The 18,887-nt window shown below is 49.4% G+C and overlaps 6 protein-coding genes across 6 annotated transcripts in view; 5 read left to right on the forward strand and 1 right to left on the reverse strand.

The window, feature by feature from the left end:
- LOC6616561 overlaps nt 1-18,887 on the forward strand; it is an 85,898-nt gene that overhangs the window by 34,468 nt on the left and 32,543 nt on the right. The gene's annotated exons all lie outside the window — the stretch shown is intronic.
- The window catches only part of LOC6616559 (putative phosphatidate phosphatase), a 57,077-nt gene that overhangs the window by 34,464 nt on the left and 3,726 nt on the right, over nt 1-18,887 (forward strand). The window lies entirely within an intron of this gene.
- On the forward strand, nt 4,245-5,902 carry LOC6616555 (cilia- and flagella-associated protein 45). The gene has a single exon (XM_002040878.2). It carries the CDS (start codon nt 4,286-4,288, stop codon nt 5,900-5,902), a length of 1,617 nt encoding a protein of 538 aa, XP_002040914.1. The 5' UTR covers nt 4,245-4,285.
- On the reverse strand, nt 8,499-11,004 carry LOC6616556 (putative phosphatidate phosphatase). The gene has a single exon (XM_002040879.2). The coding sequence runs from the start codon at nt 10,425-10,427 to the stop codon at nt 9,414-9,416; it is 1,014 nt and encodes a 337-aa protein (XP_002040915.1). The 5' UTR covers nt 10,428-11,004; the 3' UTR covers nt 8,499-9,413.
- On the forward strand, nt 15,749-17,014 carry LOC6616557 (putative phosphatidate phosphatase). The gene has a single exon (XM_002040880.2). The coding sequence runs from the start codon at nt 15,849-15,851 to the stop codon at nt 16,872-16,874; it is 1,026 nt and encodes a 341-aa protein (XP_002040916.1). The 5' UTR covers nt 15,749-15,848; the 3' UTR covers nt 16,875-17,014.
- On the forward strand, nt 17,877-18,883 carry LOC6616558 (putative phosphatidate phosphatase). Its single transcript, XM_002040881.2, has one exon. The coding sequence runs from the start codon at nt 17,897-17,899 to the stop codon at nt 18,812-18,814; it is 918 nt and encodes a 305-aa protein (XP_002040917.1). The 5' UTR covers nt 17,877-17,896; the 3' UTR covers nt 18,815-18,883.

The following is an 18,887-nucleotide window of genomic DNA, read 5'->3' on the forward strand; positions in this document are numbered from 1 at the left end:
TATTGTATTAAAACATATGCTTATGCATACAAGCTTTTAAGCTTGATTTGGGAACATTCCCTTCTATGTATATGTCGTTATTCAATAAAAGGGTTTAGTTTTAAAATACTTAATTCCAGTATCCGCTGTTCGATTGGCAGCCTAATAATTTTACTTTTAGCAAATGAACAGCTTTTTATATTCCCATGGAATATGCAATGACAGCGGTGAAAACACAACGAGAAAGAAAGACGATTCCCCGGCACACTTCACTGCTCGTTAATCAATTAAAACATTTGTGAATTTGCATAAACATTTTCGCCCCCCGCCCTGCCATGATTTGTTCACTTGTAAGTCTCACTTTGTTTACATGGAAGCGTTCTGATCCCGCCTTCCTCCAACTCCACCCTTCATCATCTGCCGATTTGTGAATGCGGCATACAAAAATTGATTAAAAGGTCACGTAATCGCAATGTCGTCGTCGTCGGCGGCTCCGAGCTGGGAGCTTGGGCCATGGGCGGCGCCAACGTCAAGTTGGGGATCTGAATTGGCATCTACATACCATATACCCATGCCATATATGTATAGTCTGTGTGGAGATCTCCGGACTTCGGCGGAGCACCGCACGTACGCATGTGGTTTCTCTGGGCGGTCGGTCTATGCCGTTTGCATATGAATCCAAATAGTTTCAATTGAATTCTGCGAACTCGCAGTTGATTCATCTGACAGCCTTTGCAGTGAATTCAAATCGAGCCAATTATCCATTCCGTATAGGCGATGTATTGAGTCTATTACGGACCGCGGGTATTAACGACAAATTGCGCATCGATGAGGTGGATGTGGACCAAGTGACTCACGGCGTACAGAAGAACCTGACATCTTATCAACGCTCACATAAATAAGACACCGGGACTTGAACATGGACATGGACGTGGACATCTGGCATTCGTGGATTCCGTGCCCGACCGTAACTCTTTCTTGCAGTCTTCATAAATTTCATTTTTTCATGCGGTCCAATGTCAGTGCCCTTGGTTTTGGGCCTTCCCAACCCGCGCCTGGGCCAACTGGACCAACCAAATATGCTTAATGACTTGTTTGTGTGCTGGATTTAATATAAATTATATTTTTGGCTGCCCGTGCGAGAAGCGAGTCTTCCCTGGAGAGCGCCAAAGTAACCAGTTCGGTTTTCGAAGTGATTAAAATTTTATTCCAATGAATTTTTGTGCGGCGAAGCTGGCGATGCAATTGCTGAAGGGCAATCCCCGGTGAATTATGGAGCAAGTTGGGGATTTTAAGCTGCCACTTCGCTTGCAGCCGGGACCTCATCCATCATGGGAAATTGAACTCATCTCCAGTCGACCTGGCCTACCTCCCACGCAACTCCCAATAGATTTCCATGCCGGAATACTCGTATCTGGGTCAGAGTGCTTGATTGATAGTAAATAAAGAGCGAATCGTTCGAATCAAGTCAAATCATTTTTCTTCTGAGCGGTACTTGGACATTTTAATTAGTCGTCTCCTCCCCGGCGGCTTTGACACAAGGGGGCAAAATAATTGGCCCAATTCAGGGACTTTCGATTCGATCTGATTGCGATTGTGGGGCGACTGGCGAAGTAAATAAGCGTATGCAGCGCAGAGATCTGTGCATCATTTGGATCAATCAATCAGCGGATTTGGGTAAGCTCGAGTTCTGGCCCAGAAATATGCCACACATAAATCAACCCAGACGCAGAAGCGGCGAAAAGGTTGCTCGTAAAACATATGGAAAGGCCTGAATTAATTTGCAATGAAAATGTGCGAAAAGATGCAAATGGTCGGGATTTGTGGTAAAAAATTGACCAAAGCATAAGTTTAACGGCGCGGCTACGAAATATGTTGTCAAATAAATAAAAATTCCAACCGCACCGAATAAAAACCCGAGGTGGAGCCGTGCATGTGAGGGACTCTATCATCTGTATACTTTGATATAAATGTGGAGTAGTTAGTTCTACTCAACCCCAGACGAAGACAGGAAATGTAAGGAATTGCTTTGGGCTGCCGGCCGAGTGGAGGGCGTTGCTCTGAACCTGAAAGCTGTCAGTCGATCGATATTTCATGCAAAGTTCGAAAAAATCTCTCTCGAGCATGTTTATGAAAATGCAACCGGAAATCGATTGTCTGTCAGGCTACCATTTCTATAAACTGCACTTGGGAGTCGAGCGGAGGACCAGGAATGGCTCTGGCTAGTAGCTTACCCATTCCCCCGTAAATTATGCAAATAAGTCAACACTGGCGAGAGGATGTATGTGCGTCTGCTGGAAAAGTTTCCCCGACGGACCACAAATGAATCATATGCCAAAAGGCATTTGAAGGCCTCAAGCCTTTATAATGGGGCCTTTGGGTCCTTCTCCAGCCCACCTCCATCCTCCTCGCCATGTCTGCGCCAACATGACGCTGGAAAGTGCATGTTGGAGCAGGGAAAGTTTTGTGCTCAAGTCTGAGCGCTGTCAATTTCAGTTTCCGTCTCCGCCCGGATGCGAGACGATTTTGCCAGATTTTCCCAAGAAGCAACATTTGTCTTTCCTGCAGTTTGGGTGTGATCAAAGAACCGAGGCCTGCTTACCCTTCATAATACTTATAAGTTACATTCTGGGACCGCATGCCGAGACTCACCTGCAAGGACAGAGATAAAAGGATATTAGAGAGAAATAGAGAACGAAGTAGAAAAAGAGAGAGAGGCTACGGCTCTCTAATACATAATCTAATACCTAATCCCTGGCCACAACCCGACTTACATCGGGTTTAATTAACGAAGGAGGCGTGCTGGAAGGGCGGACTAAACTTAACCGGAACACAACTTAAGCGCATAAATTATAGCCTGAGCTCGGACTTAGGAATGCTAATGATGTCCTCCAGCTGTCCTTTCTCCACTCGCTTCGTGGTCCGGCTAATAATGCTTTTGCATATAATCAAGCAGCCCATGCATGACCTCTCCATGGCCACATCTCGGGCTCCCCGATCCGTCTTCTTGGGAGGCTCACGGTGCTAATCCAACGACTTGACTGCCATTACCCAGGACACTGGAGTCGGTGGGGGAAAAAAACGTTCATTTGCTCAATCGTGCACTCGAAAATGTCAATTTACATTTGCGGACTGGTTGGCAACGCATTTTCCCCCGAGAGGCAATCCGGCCCCAGCCAGCTTAAGTTGACTTTAACGCCTCAATGCATCCAACTAGAAGGCCCAGATTGAGGCGGAGGCCAAGGGAAATGCGAAGGCATTCCATATAGGAGAAAGTTTTTGTGTGTGCAACAGGGAAAAAAGAAAACTTTTTATTAAAGTCAGCTGAAATGGGTGGAACTCGTTTCGGTCTCGAATTTCAATGCTCCCAGAAACTAGCCCTAGTCCTCCACGTTCCCTCAGCCATCCTCTTTCCACGCCCCTTACTCCTAATGTCCGTGTGTGTGTGTTTGACAATGTGGGCGTGGTTCTCGGCTCTGTCTGTTGCTTTGGTCAAGTTAATTTGTATGTGTGGCCGTAAACTTTTGCCAGCTTAGACTTTCCAACGCACTGGCCAGTGGGCGGTCAGGATGGATGGATGAATGGATGGAGATGCCGCCACGGAGATTTGGACAGTTGGGTGCGGGCCGGAGAGTTCCCCCGGTATCTCAAATGTCCAGTTCTGGGCTCCGACCAAAATGTGTGAATTTTGTTGGCTTATTGCTTTTCTATGCCGCATAATTGCTGACTTCTTTCACACATTCGCACACATCATTGGAGCGGGATGGACTGGGTTGTACTGGACTGTTCAGGAAGGGACCGATTTGGGTGGGACTAAGCATGTTTGTCCTTGGACAAGGCGCATAAATCATCGGGGGCTGCCGCAGAGCCCCGAAATTTATGCTTGGTTGCATTTTTGATGTCCGGGACCTAGGACGAGGACGAGGATGGGGACTGTTTAAATGCTCGCCCAGTGGGCAGGGAAGATAAGAGTGGTTGGGTGCGCTGTGGCCGTCAGAACAAATCAAGAGAAAAGCTTCCGGAAAGCGTATTTCAATTCTGAGCGGTCGGATGCCTATACCCAGCTATCTTGGCACTGAACTCCACCTACAGAGTCAACAGAGTGTTTTATAGATAGTTTCGCACGTTATAGGGGGTTGCATATGTACTTGGTGGCCACCAAGGTTACCACCGCTTGCTACCCAAACAAGTTGTCCCAGCAACGCGAATTGAAGTCAGTTTCCCCCTTAGTATCACTCATTGAAGCTTAAATCCTGATCCAGGATATACTCTCCAGGCACGGTTTTAAACGCTTACTTTTAAAAGGATGCCCTGCTTTTCCGCCTCCAATGTGCGATTCATCAGTGCAGAATCTCAGGTGCAACAAAAGTGCAATGAGCTGAGAGCCAGGGCACGAGCCCAAACGGCAGCCTATCGTCCGCCTGCAGGGGGCTTCCGCCCAACCACCACATCTTTCGGGTCCTTCAGAAGACCACTGTGCGACCAGTCGGCGGCTTATGACCAGAAGCAACTAAAGCGCAATGAACGCGATCGAAAGCGCAATCAGGGCGCAAAACAGGTGGTGCTCCGTGCCGGGGAGCTTCGCCGTCTCAAGGATCAGGGAAAACTAGAAACCGTGAGCGAGAAGCTGCAGAGGATTGATCAGCAAGAGGAGGAGCACCGCAAGCAGCTGCAGATGGTTGAGGAGACGCGACAACGTTTCAAGGCCATCGATGAAGCCAAGGGAGTGGGCGCGTCCGAAAGCAGAACCACCCTGCTCAGCGAGATCCTCGAGGAAAAGCAGTCGGTGCTCAGCCGCGCCTTTCTTGCCCGTCAAGAACAGGAACAGGAGGTGAAGCAGATCAACCGCATGATTCTCGACGCAAAATGCAAGGCTGTGCGGGAAGCGCAGATCCATGAGAAGCACCTCCTATCCAAGGCGCTGCGCGAGGACGATGAGCGACTGGCACGTATGGTCAACGAACGGGCCCAGAAAGCGCTGACTGAAGAGGATGAGCGCGAGCAACTGGAGGTGGAGAAGCGGATCCGCTATGCCCAGGAGATCCGGCAGCAGCTCTCAGAGCGCGAGAACGTGCGCTACTTGGAAGCCAAGCGGGTGGCTGACGAGGCCAAGGATATTCGTCGCGCCACAGAGCTCCTGCGCAGCCAGGAGGAGCAGCAACGGGCCTTTGCCCAACTGCGCAAGCAAAGGTTCCGGGAAGAGCTCCAGCGCATCCGGGACATGTCCAACGTCTTTAAGACGATGCTTAGCGAACAGGAGCGATTGGCTGACCTGCGGGTAACCGCCTACATGCGCGATAAGCAGGAGAAGGAGCGCCAGCTAAAGGAAATGAAACGTCTGGCCAAAAAGGAATTCGAGCGCCGCCAGCAGCGCATCTTCACGGTAGCTGCCGAAGCCATGGAGACGCGCCAGACAAACGACGAGCTGAAGTATCTAAAGGAGCGCGACCGCGTGGAGCGCGAGTATCGCCAGCGGGAGAAGGAAGCAGCCATAGCGCGGCGGGAGGCAGAGCGGGACCTACTTGAGGCACGGGCGCAGCAGGCCCAGGAGATGAAGCACCGCCTGGCTCTGGAAATCGCCCACGCCGGGGAGGAGTTCGCCAAGGTCATGGATCGCATGCGTGAGGAGGAGGAGAAGCAGAAGGTCATGGATCGCCAGCGGGACGCTCAGCGACAAGCGTACCGGCAGGACTTGCGCCAACAAATGACAGACAAACAGGCGGAGCGTCGCCGTCTGGCCGAGCTGGAAGCCGGAAGGGTGCAGAAGTGGCTTGACCAGGAGAAGCAGCGGGACGTCAACATCCAGCAGGTGATCAGCGCCAAGATCGCGGCTATGCGCGACAATTGCCTACCGGAGAAGTATTTGCGGGAAGTGGAAAAGCAGCTGAAGAACATCCAAAGCTCTCGCAACCGGATCCGCTGAGGATAGCCTAATCTCACAGGTGGTTGCCTAGTGTCGGGCGCTCTTGGAATGCCGGTAGTTGGGTCCATGGGGGGCCTCAAAGTATGCTATTAGTTTCAGTACTGTAAGGCTTCAAAATAAAGTGCACTTGAAAGTAGGAGTGTGGTGTCATACATATGCGAGTGAAGAACTCGTTTCATGGCTGGGAGGTAGCTCATCTACTATACAGATCTAAGACGTTCGAAGTTCGAAGGCGATTCCCAGCCCAAAAGTATGCCGTTAAATTGCCAGCCAAAAGTAACTGGCGAATCGAAATCAAAGAACCGCCATGATGACGAAGCGACATTGTTGCGCGTGCGGTAGAAGAGTCCGCCCACACATCACGCTAATTTCGAACTATGTGGGCGTTTAGGCCACCTCCCCCCAGCAACCCACTTTTCCCGCGGGTGGGCACAAACAATTACGGGTGAGCGGGAATGGGGTGGGGAAAACTACTGCCTGGGTGCCATGGAAAAAGTGGTAGCCAACTTTTGGCAACAATAAAATTTTATTATGCCACACACATACGCTGAGCGTACACAAGCAAACAATGGAAAGACGACGACGAAGATGAAGATGAAGACGGAGCTGGAGCTCCAGCTTGAGTGGAGATGCCACCGCTAGCGACAACGGCAACGACGAACTCTTGTGCATGGTTCAATTATCGTATTTCATGATTCGTTAAATTTTCGCATACGCCAAAAAAATACCCAAGATAAGCCCCCAGCGCCCACCCACCCACCTACTGCCACCCAGCGGGCTGCAGGCGAGGAAAAGCCAAGAAAACAGGTTTCCCCTGACAACCATTGTGATTCCTACCTACGACATGTCGGGGACCCGCAGAGGGGCTATGGGCTTGAGCCTGAACCTGGGCCTGGGATTGCCTGCCTGCCACTCGCATCGCATATGGCAGTAATAATTCCAATGACAATAAACGTTGTCGTATTTACAAGTACCAACACACACGCTTACACACACACGCTGACGTGAATTGATGAGAAAAGTTTTGAGGAAATGTCAATAGAGAAGCGGAGACAAACTATGCTCCGATGTGCGAGGGAGTCTGCACGAACTGTGGTTCGAGAACTGGAAGTCCGGAGGAAACCCTGCATGTTGCCTACACTGGGGTAAAAATCATAAACGTTTTGTTTTTAGCAGTTTTATTTGGATATTTTGACAAAGACCTATTGAGCTTAAAAGGGGAACTGTATTCCTTCATTGGCAATCGATTTTTTAGAGAGTTCAGAGGATTTGAGTTCATGTCCATAAGCTTTAACTCTGGGTTCAAGACAAATGGTTTTTTCTCACTAATTTGCCTCGATCCGAGCCTCTTCCTCTTAAATTCACTTAAGATATGTATCTTCTGAAGCTTTATAAGCTCCATCCCACGGTGCCTGTCGCGGCATCTTTGGCATTTATAAATATCGTGCTGGGCAAAAAGGTAAAAGCCAAAATATCGATATTGTAATTGGAAAAAAGTACGACACAGCTGCCTTAGTGTGCACTGCATCGCTCCTCCGCCCTTTCAGTCCCATCAAAATTTATCTGCAAGATTGCACACAATTGTTTTGTATTAGCCGAGTGATTCCATTCCTTAGTTCGCTCCAGTTCGGTTTGGCTTCCTTGGGCACTCAATAGTTCGGTAGCGGAGAGTAGAGATGAGCTACCTCCGGTATGTGTGCTTAAAAATAAATTGCTCGGCTTTAGTTTTGCGTTTTATTCGTATGGCTTTTCCTTTGTAGTTGCGGCTTGGTTTTTCCGCCACAGCCGCAGAAGCACTTTCCCTTCTCATGCCCGCACCTCTCATAAACTCCTAGGTAGTTCAAAGCGGCGCAAGACAGATGAGCAAAGTGGTTTCGGTATCTGTGTCCGTATCTACATCTGCAGAAAGAGCTTCCTCCATATCTAGGTGACTGGGTAATGGGTCTCAATTGCGCCTCAAATTCAAGGCATCAATCGTGCGTCCGTTTGCATATCCATGCGCCGTTTGGGCGGGAAGGCGAAATTGAAAATGGAAAATCAATATAAATGAGGAAGCCGCTTGATTGGACCGCTGCGGAGGTGTCGCTGCAAAATGGATTTGTGGAGGTCACCGGTTCCAGGCAGGAAACTGCGCATCGCAGCAGCAGACTGAGCGCAAAAAAAACGAATTATAAATAGACAAAATTCGGTTTAATTGGACATGGCAAATCAATGGAAATCAATGGGGAAAACGGTCTTAAATTGAACACCGCAATCAAGGAGTTTCGCTTGGGGGTATTGATTGATGGCGTGCCGATGGTATCTGCTCCATCTGGAGAACCTCTTACGCCCCTTAACCTAACCTTCTAATCCGACCGATAAGGAGGAGCGTGCACCTGCCAAAGGTGGCGCCCACTTGCCGCGACCCCGTCCAAAGACCATTCCATTCGTTGAGCCCTGCGAATCTAAGACTTTGTGACTATTCTTCCAGGTATGTGGGAGAACGACTGTGCGATTATGAAATACATGGGTCCGATTAGATACGCGACACGCTACAACGACAGGTACAATTAGTCGGGCCAGGAATGTTTATTTTCGTTTTGTTCGATGTGGAATGTGTTGTTCTAGTGGTATTATGACCACAATTACATATTTATTTATCTTTTTATCTGATAGTAGGAAGGCCTTATCAAGCCTTTGTTTATGGACAATCTAGCCTTCTTGAGCAAAGGGGTTTCCTGGAAATGTGGTTCGGGTGGGTGTGGAGCCAAACTTAAAAAATTCCACCTCGTAAATCACTTGGGCAATAAACATTTATTCAGCCTGTAGAGCAAACACTTAGTAAAATCCGTAAAATCTGTCGGTAGCCACACATAATTAACATAAAACAAATAATAAAATTAAACTCGACTTAATTGATTTGTTCATAAATCCCCCTCTGCGAGTGTTTTCCGCGTCTGTGCAGCCATAACGCGGCATTTATTATTATTTATTATTTTTATGCACTATCAGCCGCAAGGCGCAGCAGTCGGCGTCGCTGTCCAGAGATTGTCGCAGCTGATTGGGAGCTGGAGCTCCACGTTGGCGGGCTGGCCACTTCAAAAGCGGCAGCGGCGACTGCGACGTGACTGCGGGATTGTTTACAAACAAACAAGTGGCTAGCGCGGAGTCAGTAGCTCAGCCGAGATACTGCGGCTCGATCCGGCCTTGCAATATCAGCGGCAGATACTTTTGGCGAGATACTCGCGCATAGCCGAAATTCTCGTGATCTCGCCATCGAGCAATAAGCCGTCGAAGGCCGAACCGATTTCCCGGATCGGCAGTGGAGTTGCACAACCGATTGATCGCTTTGGATTTCGAAAATCGCCGGAGGAGTGTGGGTGTGGACATTGGCATATCAGGTAAAGAGTGCGCCGCGCGCTTATCACATATTTCTGTTTGCTTCGATTTCTAAATGGAAAAATAGTCGAAATAGCAGCCGGCAGGCGATAAGCCTGATTATTCCTCTACGCCATATTTCCAGCTTAGTGTCTCAGACGACGTGGGTCAGATCGGTGGGCGGAGTGGCGGGCCGCGACATTTGCGGCTTGTAGACCTCCTCGTTGTCGTCCTCATCCTCTGCGTGCGAGTCCTGGGAGTCGTGCGAGTCCTCGGAGTCTCTGGAGTTTCTGGAGTCCCTGCAGTCCTCCACATCCGAGTCCTGGATGTCGTCGAGCGGCGTCGTTGTGGTCATTGAAGGGGAAGCAGCTGCTGCCAGGAAGTGGACCTTAGCAGAGGCCGTCGAGTTATTGTTGTCCGCCATTAGCTGGTGGTGCAGGTGGTGGCTGTAGTTCAAGGAGGGCGGGATTCTGCCGGTGGAGCGGGTCCGTCGCCGCAATAGGTCACCCACGTAGGCGGCTGTGATGGCGGCATAGGTCACTCCAAGGAGGGCGCCGGCCAGGACGTCGGACCAGTGGTGCCAGTAGTCGGCCACGCGGCTCAGGGAAACGCAGAGGGCAGCCATAAGGAGCAGGAACTGCAGGACGTGCCGCAGGGCCCGCACTCCCCCTCGGCTCCTCCACACCCCGTGTACGTAGAGGGCCAGCAGGACCATCGAGTAAAAGCTCAGGCTGCTGTGGGCACTCGGGAAGCTGACGTGCAGCTCGCGGATCTGTCGCGTGGAGAGGTTGTGGTTAGAGCAGTGGAACTGCTCCACGTACAGCTCAGCGTTTTGGGGGTCCGAGCAGGAGCTGCCATCGTCGAGGCGCGGCTGGCAACCGTGGAAGAAGTGCGGCCTCAGCCGCCCGACGGCGTGCTTCGCCAGCTCGGTGGTTAGGTAGGTGGCTATGAAGCCGAAGCTGAAGGTGGCCTCTGCGCGCCACAGATTGCGGAAGTAGAGCCTGGTGCGGAAGCGCTTGCAGATCCGCATGATCTCCACCACGGCCACGAAGAGCATCGGGAGCAGGAGCATCATGAGCAGCAGCATCGGCACCGTGATCGTGCAGTCCTTGTAGGGATACCGGATGCTCAGATCGGAGCAAAAGAAGCCCCTTTTGAAGGTGTGCATGACTTCGGTGGCTATTCGGCTACTTGAATGTGAGTTATGTATTTCAGCCGCGTTCTTATCGCGTGGGTTCAAGCCAATCCATTGACACTTGGCACTGGTTTTTGTGACAGTACATTTGTTTCTGCTTTTCACGCCCAGTACCTGTGGCCATTCGTTTATTCGTTTCACTTATTTTTCGGTTGTCACACAAATTGCGCACTTACACGCCGGCCCGAGCGTTGTATATTGCGATTTTCGCTTTCGAAAAACGCGCGCACGACTTCTCCGACCGACCAGGTTCAAAGGCGATTTTCTTCGCGGGAAATTAGCGAATTACGGCTAACAGCCGTCAGTCAGCCAGCTGGACGTCGCTCTGCACCGCCTTTCGCAGACCGTGAACCGAACCAATGGCAGCGCGGGCCCAGCAAACCACGAACTAACGGCTTTGTCCGCACTCCGTTTCGATGTCTTTGGGGCTCTGGGCCGCTCTGACGCTTTGTTTGGGATCGTCGGCGAATGTACCTAGCTCGCTGCTAGTGACTACAACTGCGACTGCGACTGCAACTGCGACTGCGACCGAGACTGAGAAGGCGACGATCGCTGCCGAGCTGCCGGTAGCGAAACAGCCGTTCGCCTCTGGCCCGCTGGAGTGTCTGCGCACCACGCTCCACGCTCTACGGTCTTCCGTTTGCGGTCTACGATCTGCGGGCTACGGCCTACGGTCTTCGGAACGGAGAACGCAAACACAAGCCCAAACAAAGTTGCTTCTGAGAGACGGCCCACCGCGTCGAAGGTTTCCAGCGCTGTGTGCGATTCGCATTGATATTGGATTTCAATGGTACTTGTACTGCTCCTTATCACGACCGCGCTGCTCTCAGCTAGCTCGTACACTGTGAAAAATGTAGTAAGATTTGATTTCATAGAAAAACCCGAGCAGCCCAGATGAGCGTATTGAAGAATAAAATTTCCTGGGAATACCTATTTGATTATTTAATTTCTTTATTATTAGCATTTTATATATAATAATAAATCAATTCGATATTTTATGTGACGTAGTGTTTCGTTACTTCCTAATTTTAAACAAAATTTTTTCAATGTTTCATCGGTTTTGGATTGACTTGGAACTTAGTTCTTATAGGATCGAAAAAAAATTTAGATCAGCAAATTCAGAAGGAAATGCCTTAAAGCTATATACAATATTATATTAAATAGAAAGGACCAACCTTGGATATGATAGCAATTTACTTTCTTGTACTTAATTTATTGTAGGTTAAAATGGTAATCATGATAGCCATTTTTTAAAATTTAACGTTACTGATTCCTTTAAGCGGGTCGCATACAAGCATCTGAATTTGAATCTGGTTAGGACCAGTGTACGCCTGCTCAGACTTACTACTCTTGTCGCCTGTTGGCTTTGGCACGAATGTTGCTAATGAGGAAACTATTGAATTGTTTCAAGGTTTGCTCTGCTCAGTTTGCTTAGGCTTGTTTGCCTGCGACTTGCCGTTTGCGCATAATGAAAGAGTTGCATTCGAGTCGCTGGAAATGCGGACGCCGAGGCAGATGGATGCTGATGAAGGATGGCAGATGGAAGTGTAGTGGAGTGGAGTGCAGTGTCGGCGTGGAGGAGTTTCTTCGGCTGCCTGCGGTGGTCAGAGGAATAGGTCATTCCGACGAGACTTAAAACGGCTAGCTGCTCCGCTGCGTGCCTTTAAAGCATTTGTACTGATGTAGGTCGTTGCTCGGACCCCACTGAGTAAACGGACCTGGGCGGAATGGACTTCGTCGCAGTAATGGAGACGAGGGCCAACACTGGCAGACCCAGACTCCGAGTGCTGGAGCTGCAACTGAGGCTGGAGCCGCAGTGCATAAACTGCAGGCAGTTTATGGCCACTTTGTATTTGCACTACGAATCGGACTTCTTTATGGCAATTTGCAACTGCTCAATTTACATCGAAATTGCTGTGCTTGCAACTATTTGCTGTTAATTTATGCTAATTTCAGAGTCCCACTGAAAGGAAATTACTCCAAGACTTCGCCGGACAATGGCGACTCTGACCACCTATATGAGAACATACGATCCGACTGTTTCTGGCTAAATTCACACAAACTGATTGAATGGGACGGAGGCATTCACAGGAGAGTTTGTACTTAAATATGAAATGCAAATGGCAAAAATTATGATTTTAAGTTGTTTAAAAAAAATAATTCTAAAACGAATATTTTCAGGTTAGCGCAACCGAACTTTTGCGCGATGACCAAAGGTCCTGAAATGTGGTTAGTTAATGTATGTTAGGTTGACATCGTTACGTAACACAGAACTGTAACCACTCGGTGGGGCTTACTGTAAGCTGATCTGTGCAGAAATCCACTACCAGATCCGCCCCTTTTCCCAATCATCGGACTGCCAAGTCGTATCAATGAACGACCGCAGCACGCGCCAAAAACGGGTACCTCATGGGTATCATTATTGCTACGTCTTCCCCGAGAAGCTGACGGGCTGATCATAAGGTTTCTGGTTTTATATGGCAGCGGATTCTCATTTAGTGACACCTTCGACTGCGGCGACACTAAATCAAAATTTATTATTTGCATAATTCGCTAAATACGCCGATCCAGGGGGTAATCGTCGGTTACCCAACCCACGCGAATTTCTGGGAACAAGTAAATAGTAAACACGAAAATCTGACTCGGCACATGTACGGATAGGTTTCTGGTTTGGCGAAAAAAAGAACCACTTCCTGCCCAACAACAAAATGCGAACTGCTGAGGCAATATTTTTCAAAATCAGTGTTTTTGTTTCACTGTCGGTTGCAGTTCTCCAAGTCACCGTTACCGTCGCTGATAAGAGGAGTGTAAGAATTGGCTCGACGAGGTGTGAGCGTGAAATCGCGATGCCCAGCTGATAGTGAATCGGATGCAAATGGGCGAGCTGCGACGCAGTATGCAATGAGGAACTCATGCCAGTCCAACCCGATCCGATCCCATCCGATCCGATAAAGATTCCAACGCAATGCCCCTCCCGAGGGAAACACTTGGCAGTGACATTCCGCGATTAGCTTGGGGGGAATTCTGTTTGCGTTGCGACAATAGATTGCTGTTGACACTACGCCGACGCCAAAGCCGAGATATATAATGGGTTTGCGGACCCTAGTTTATTTTCTCAATGGCTGTCAGGTGGGCACATCGAGGAAGCTAATGATTCGGACGATTCATCAGACAGGTGACGAACGGCTTCGAACTGCCACCGATCAGTGGGGGTGAATAACCAGACCTGACGTTTCCAGATCGATTCGATGAGGGAGCAATCATAACTTGCCGCCAATCCTCTCAAGGTTGCGGACCTAACCCAACGCTAAGTTCTCCGTGGATTGAGCAATTTAACCGAGACCGACTTGAATTGATTTTAATTCCTTGCACGTGCTATGCACCCAAGCGAATGAGGTTCGTAAACCCCTTTTGCAGAATTCTCGCACTGATTAACCAATAATAACCAAACTACCAGTAATTACTCATGATTTGATACCAAGGACGTCATTGCATGGATTCCATTGAGCCAGTGTGTTTTCGTTGAATAAGAAACTCTTAAAGATATTATGTCGTTTTACTGTTTTCTTATTTAAAAATACAATTTAGAAATTAACTTGAATCAGATACCTGATACCTATCAGATACCTGATACCAGATACTTATCGAGTCAGAGCAAGAAAGAAATTTCAATATTTTTTCATATCGATGGACACTTTTGAAAAGTGCGGGCTGCTTACTGGGCGTGGCAGTCCACTGAATTAAAGATGCGCTGCATTTGCGTCAATAGTAGATGCATGCTTAACCGTAACCATGTAGCTTTAATTTTTTTCGGTATATAGACGTTTATACGGACACGAAGTAGTATGTGGTCCTGAACATGAATATATACACTTTATATGTATATATATATGATTCGCTTCGCTATAGGTAGAATATAACGATTCTTTTACTTTACGAGTAATGGACATAAGAAGCATTAAAATGTTGTAATCGGTCCTCCTTCTGATTTGTTAACCATAAATAATTGTTTAAGCCATATTTAGATAAGAATTATTAGAATCTGAAATCACAAAGTTAAGTGTTTGTTTGCGTTCCAATCACAATATAATAATGACTAAATTACCACACAAATACTAAAAAATTCTTTTTTATGAACGCCGAATTAGATATGTTCGAAGCTCGGTGTTAATTTGAAAAGCTAACGAGCCGCATCGCCACCCGCTTTCGGCCCACTCCAGCCCTGTCTGTTGGTCGTTTCCATTATCAGCATCGAACAGAATCTCAAAGCAAGCCGGTTCCCCCGCTAATCGCCGATCGAGCAGAAGCTTTAAGCTTTGGGCATACGTCACACCAGAGGAGCGTCAAAGCCACCTGAAGAATGCACATCCGACTGGGCGACGTCACAGAACAGGTGCGTAATCACCTGCAACCACCATGCCCCCAAGCGCCCGCCCCCTTGCTCTCATGCGGCGCGATCGGGCCGCGGATCGGTGAGTCACTGGGCGAGAAATGCCTAAAAGTGAAAATTCCCCGCTCCAACTATGCCCAGCTCAGCGCCAATCGATGGGGCGACTCATACTCATTGGAGCCATTAACCAGCGGCAGGCCAAAATTACCACACTTGAGTGGTGCCCATCGTGGGTCCAGTGGGCTTCTCGGCCTTTCTTGTGTCGGTTCCACTTGCTGCCCACTAGGAAATTATGCACACGCATCAAAAAGAGCTCGGTCTGCGGCGAAAGGCGAGAACTGATTCCGAAGAAACCAGTTTGCAGCTTACCATCTCTCTTCTGGCGCAGTCTTATCTTTTCGCCAAGATTTTCTCCTGGCTCATGAGCAATAAGTGAAACCAGTTCCTCGATCTGGGTAAACATTGGAGTGCGGAGTGGGTGTTGCACCCGAGATCTGTTTATTTTTGCGCCGATTATACTCGTAGATGAAATATGAGAGTGCAGACTGGCGTTTACCTTATGAAATATGAGTGCTTAAGGAGTTTCCATTTCTGGTGGCATTGCACCGCGAGAATTTTCGCAACCCACCTAGAACTTGATTGCCCTTTGTGTGCCAATTAGTCAAATGTTTCCCCTGCTGTCGGCGCAATGGAAGATTGACTCGCTTGCAATTAAAAAAAGCAAACAACCATCAAATGTTTATGGCATGTCGGCGGATGGGAAGCTCCGCCGTTGCCAGGCAACACCAACAACAAAAACACCAATAACAGCAATAACAGCAGCTGTTCGGAAAGACTCACGCACCAGCCAACGGACCGCAAATGGCTGCGAGAGAGAGCCCCCAGAAATCACGGTCAGGTTGGGCGACTCACAAGCCGCGCTCGGTTAGTTAAGCGCTGTTTGCCAGCCGGTCGAGTCGAGTCGATAGTCGATCTGCTGTTCGGGCGATACGAGAATCCCAGTCATGTCCAAGTACTCAAAGCTGACCCGCGGGCTCTGCGACCTGCTGATCTGGGTGGCCCTCAGCATGGCCAGTGTGCTGCTCCACAAGATGGGGCGTCCCTTCCGGCGCGGCTTCTTCTGTGGCGACGAGACCCTTAGCTATCCGGCCCGCGACGGCACCATCAGCTCCAAGGTGATCATCGCCATCGCCCTCGGAGTGCCCACCGCAGTGATCGCAGTGGTGGAGTTGTTTAGGCAGCTGCCCGGTGGGCCGCTTAGAGAGGCGGGCGGCAAGCGGGATAGCTGCCGGATCGCCCACCGCTTGGGGGTCCTTTACCGCCAGGTCATCTTCTACCTGTACGGCCTGGCCATGGTCACGTTCACCACGATGCTGACGAAGCTGTGGCTCGGACGCCTGCGACCGCACTTCTTCACCGTGTGCCAGCCGATGCTGCCGGACGGAAGCAACTGCCAGGACGCCCAGAACCTGGGACGCTACATAGACAGTTTTACGTGTAGCAACGCCAACATGACCGACTACCAGTTCAAACAGCTCTACCAGTCCTTCCCCAGTGGCCACGCCAGCATGGCCATGTATGCTATGCTCTACCTGGCCATCTACCTGCAGGCGGCGCTCAGCACGCGCGTCTCCAAGCTGCTGAAGCATCTGCTGCAGTTCCTCTTCGTGATGTTCGGTTGGTACATCTCGCTGACACGGATCATAGACTATTACCACCACTGGAGCGACGTCCTGGCGGGGGCAGCATTGGGCGTGGTGTTCGCCTGGCTGACGAGTGCCTATGTGGCCGACTTGTTTGCTGGCAAGCGCTGGCCGAAGACTGGCTACTCGGCCAATACGCTGCGCAAGCCGCAGGTCTCGCCGAAGAGCTCCACCAAGTCGCAGGCGGGAGGATCCACGTCGGGAGCGTGTCAGCCGCCCGCCCTGCCGGCCTATACCTTTGGAACGCTGCCCTACCTGGCGGCACATCCCGCCCAGGCACAGGCGCAGTACGCCCAGCCCTATCACAACTACGGCTACGTGCCGTGAGCTCAGTGGCGGATCCATTAGCGAAACCTATCTTAGAAATGCCCACAAACGTAAACACACTCACAACCTAAGACTTGCACGGAATTCCTGGTTTGTTGTCTGTATTCTAGCGAAATAAATATATTCAAGTACGATACGAACATCCAGCAGATCATTTAAGTCGGTGGAATGGCGCATCGAAAATTGGCTAATGGACTGTAGGAATAGAAAGTGTTTATCGATTGACGGATGATGGCTAACCTCGCATACTTTCGAAAGTTGTGGCAACAGAACCCTGGAGTATTTCTGTCTTCATATTGATTGAGATTGAGGAGAAGCGGAGTTTGGGCTTACCTGCAAAAGGAAAAAGAACAGAGGGGCTTTGATTAATATTCACATTCCGAAGATATTACAACAGATATATTCTGGGGACTAGAACAATTCAATGGCAAATAGGTTGCTTAATTTACCGCTACTCTTGCTTTTGTCTAGAAAGTCATACTAAGTCATGAGCGCGACGCTCCAAGAAGTTAACATTTGCTCATTATGAAAATACCACTTAAAAAATGTAGATTTATTTAATTTAAATACGTACATACAGTATTTTAAGCTATGAAGACATTAATTGAGAAACTTAGTCGTTTATAATTTTTTGTTCTAAGTCTTAAGCTTTGTCTGCAAGTTAGTTTAAGGGAAAACCTAATTAATAATGTCTAAGCTTGCATTAGATCCTTGTTAATTTGGATCGGTTTTGAGTTATAGTAAAACATCAACAAAGGACTTAAAAAGCACCCACCAATTTTAGGGGATTCTTGAAAACACCCAAAGATTTGGAATAGGGCTCTCTTCTGATTGTAGAATAAATTATTAAAGTCTTTGCATACTTGACCATCCGATCGGAGAAAAGAGCATAACAAAGGTTTGTGAAACAAGTTTTCATGTTTAGTAATCTCCAACACCGCTGGACTGATAGAAATGCAAATGAGCTCGGACCAGGTCGAAAGAATCCGACGGCATCGACCCGCTCAATCTTCAGTGTGAAAATGTGCGGCAATCCGAACACGCGTCTCCTCTCCCGGCTGGTCATTGACTTCTTGATTCTCCTAGGAATCTATGGAGCGGCCCTAGTGGTGCTGCCCCAGCAGTTGTCCACGACCCAGCGGGGATTCCACTGCAGTGATAACAGCCTGAAGTATCCTTATCGCCAGCCCTGGCTGACCAAGGTCCACCTTACGATCACAGTGGTTGCTCTGCCCGCTGCATTTGTGCTCGTGGTGGAGATGCTCAGGGCAGCCGTGGTGCCCAGCTCCACGGAGCTGACGCAGCGCTTCGTCTTCGTCGGGGTCCGCATCCCCAGATTCATCAGCGAGTGCTACAAGGCCATTGGCGTTTACCTTTTTGGCCTGGGACTGACCTTGGTGGTGATTCGGCTGACTAAGCACTCGACGGGCCGACTGAGGCCCTACTTCTTCGATATCTGCCAGCCCACATGGGGCGTAGAGGGCGGCGAGAGCTGCTCCGATCTGACCGCGGAGAACTCCACCCTCTACCTCGAAGACTTCAGTTGCACGGAGTTCGCCGCCTCGCAGGATCTGTTCGCCCCGGTGCGCCACTCCTTCCCCAGCGGGTTCGTGTCCACCACTTGCTACGCCATGGGCTTTCTGATTTTCTATGCCCAGGCCAGACTGTTTGCTCCCTGGCTGCGATTAGTCCGAGCCTCCCTGCAACTGGCATGTGGCTCGCTGGCCTTGGTGGTTTGCTGGGAGCGCATCTCCACCTACCAGAACCACTTAACGGATGTGGCAGCGGGCGCTGCTCTTGGTGGGTGGATGGCCTTCTTTGCAACGGTGTTTGTGGCCCACCTCTTTGTGGAGGTGCGAGTAAAACGCCGTCCCATGCCAAGAAATGAACAGATCTACGGCTACGCGGGGTACTACACCAGAGCCACCTACGGCTATTGACGTTCCATGTGTTGGCTTCTCTGGACTTATGTACATAGCTATGGTAATAAAAGTATATTCATATATGAATGCA

The sequence above is a fragment of the Drosophila sechellia genome, chromosome 3L, assembly GCF_004382195.2.
Source record: "Drosophila sechellia strain sech25 chromosome 3L, ASM438219v1, whole genome shotgun sequence".
Classification (NCBI taxonomy): domain Eukaryota; kingdom Metazoa; phylum Arthropoda; class Insecta; order Diptera; family Drosophilidae; genus Drosophila; species Drosophila sechellia.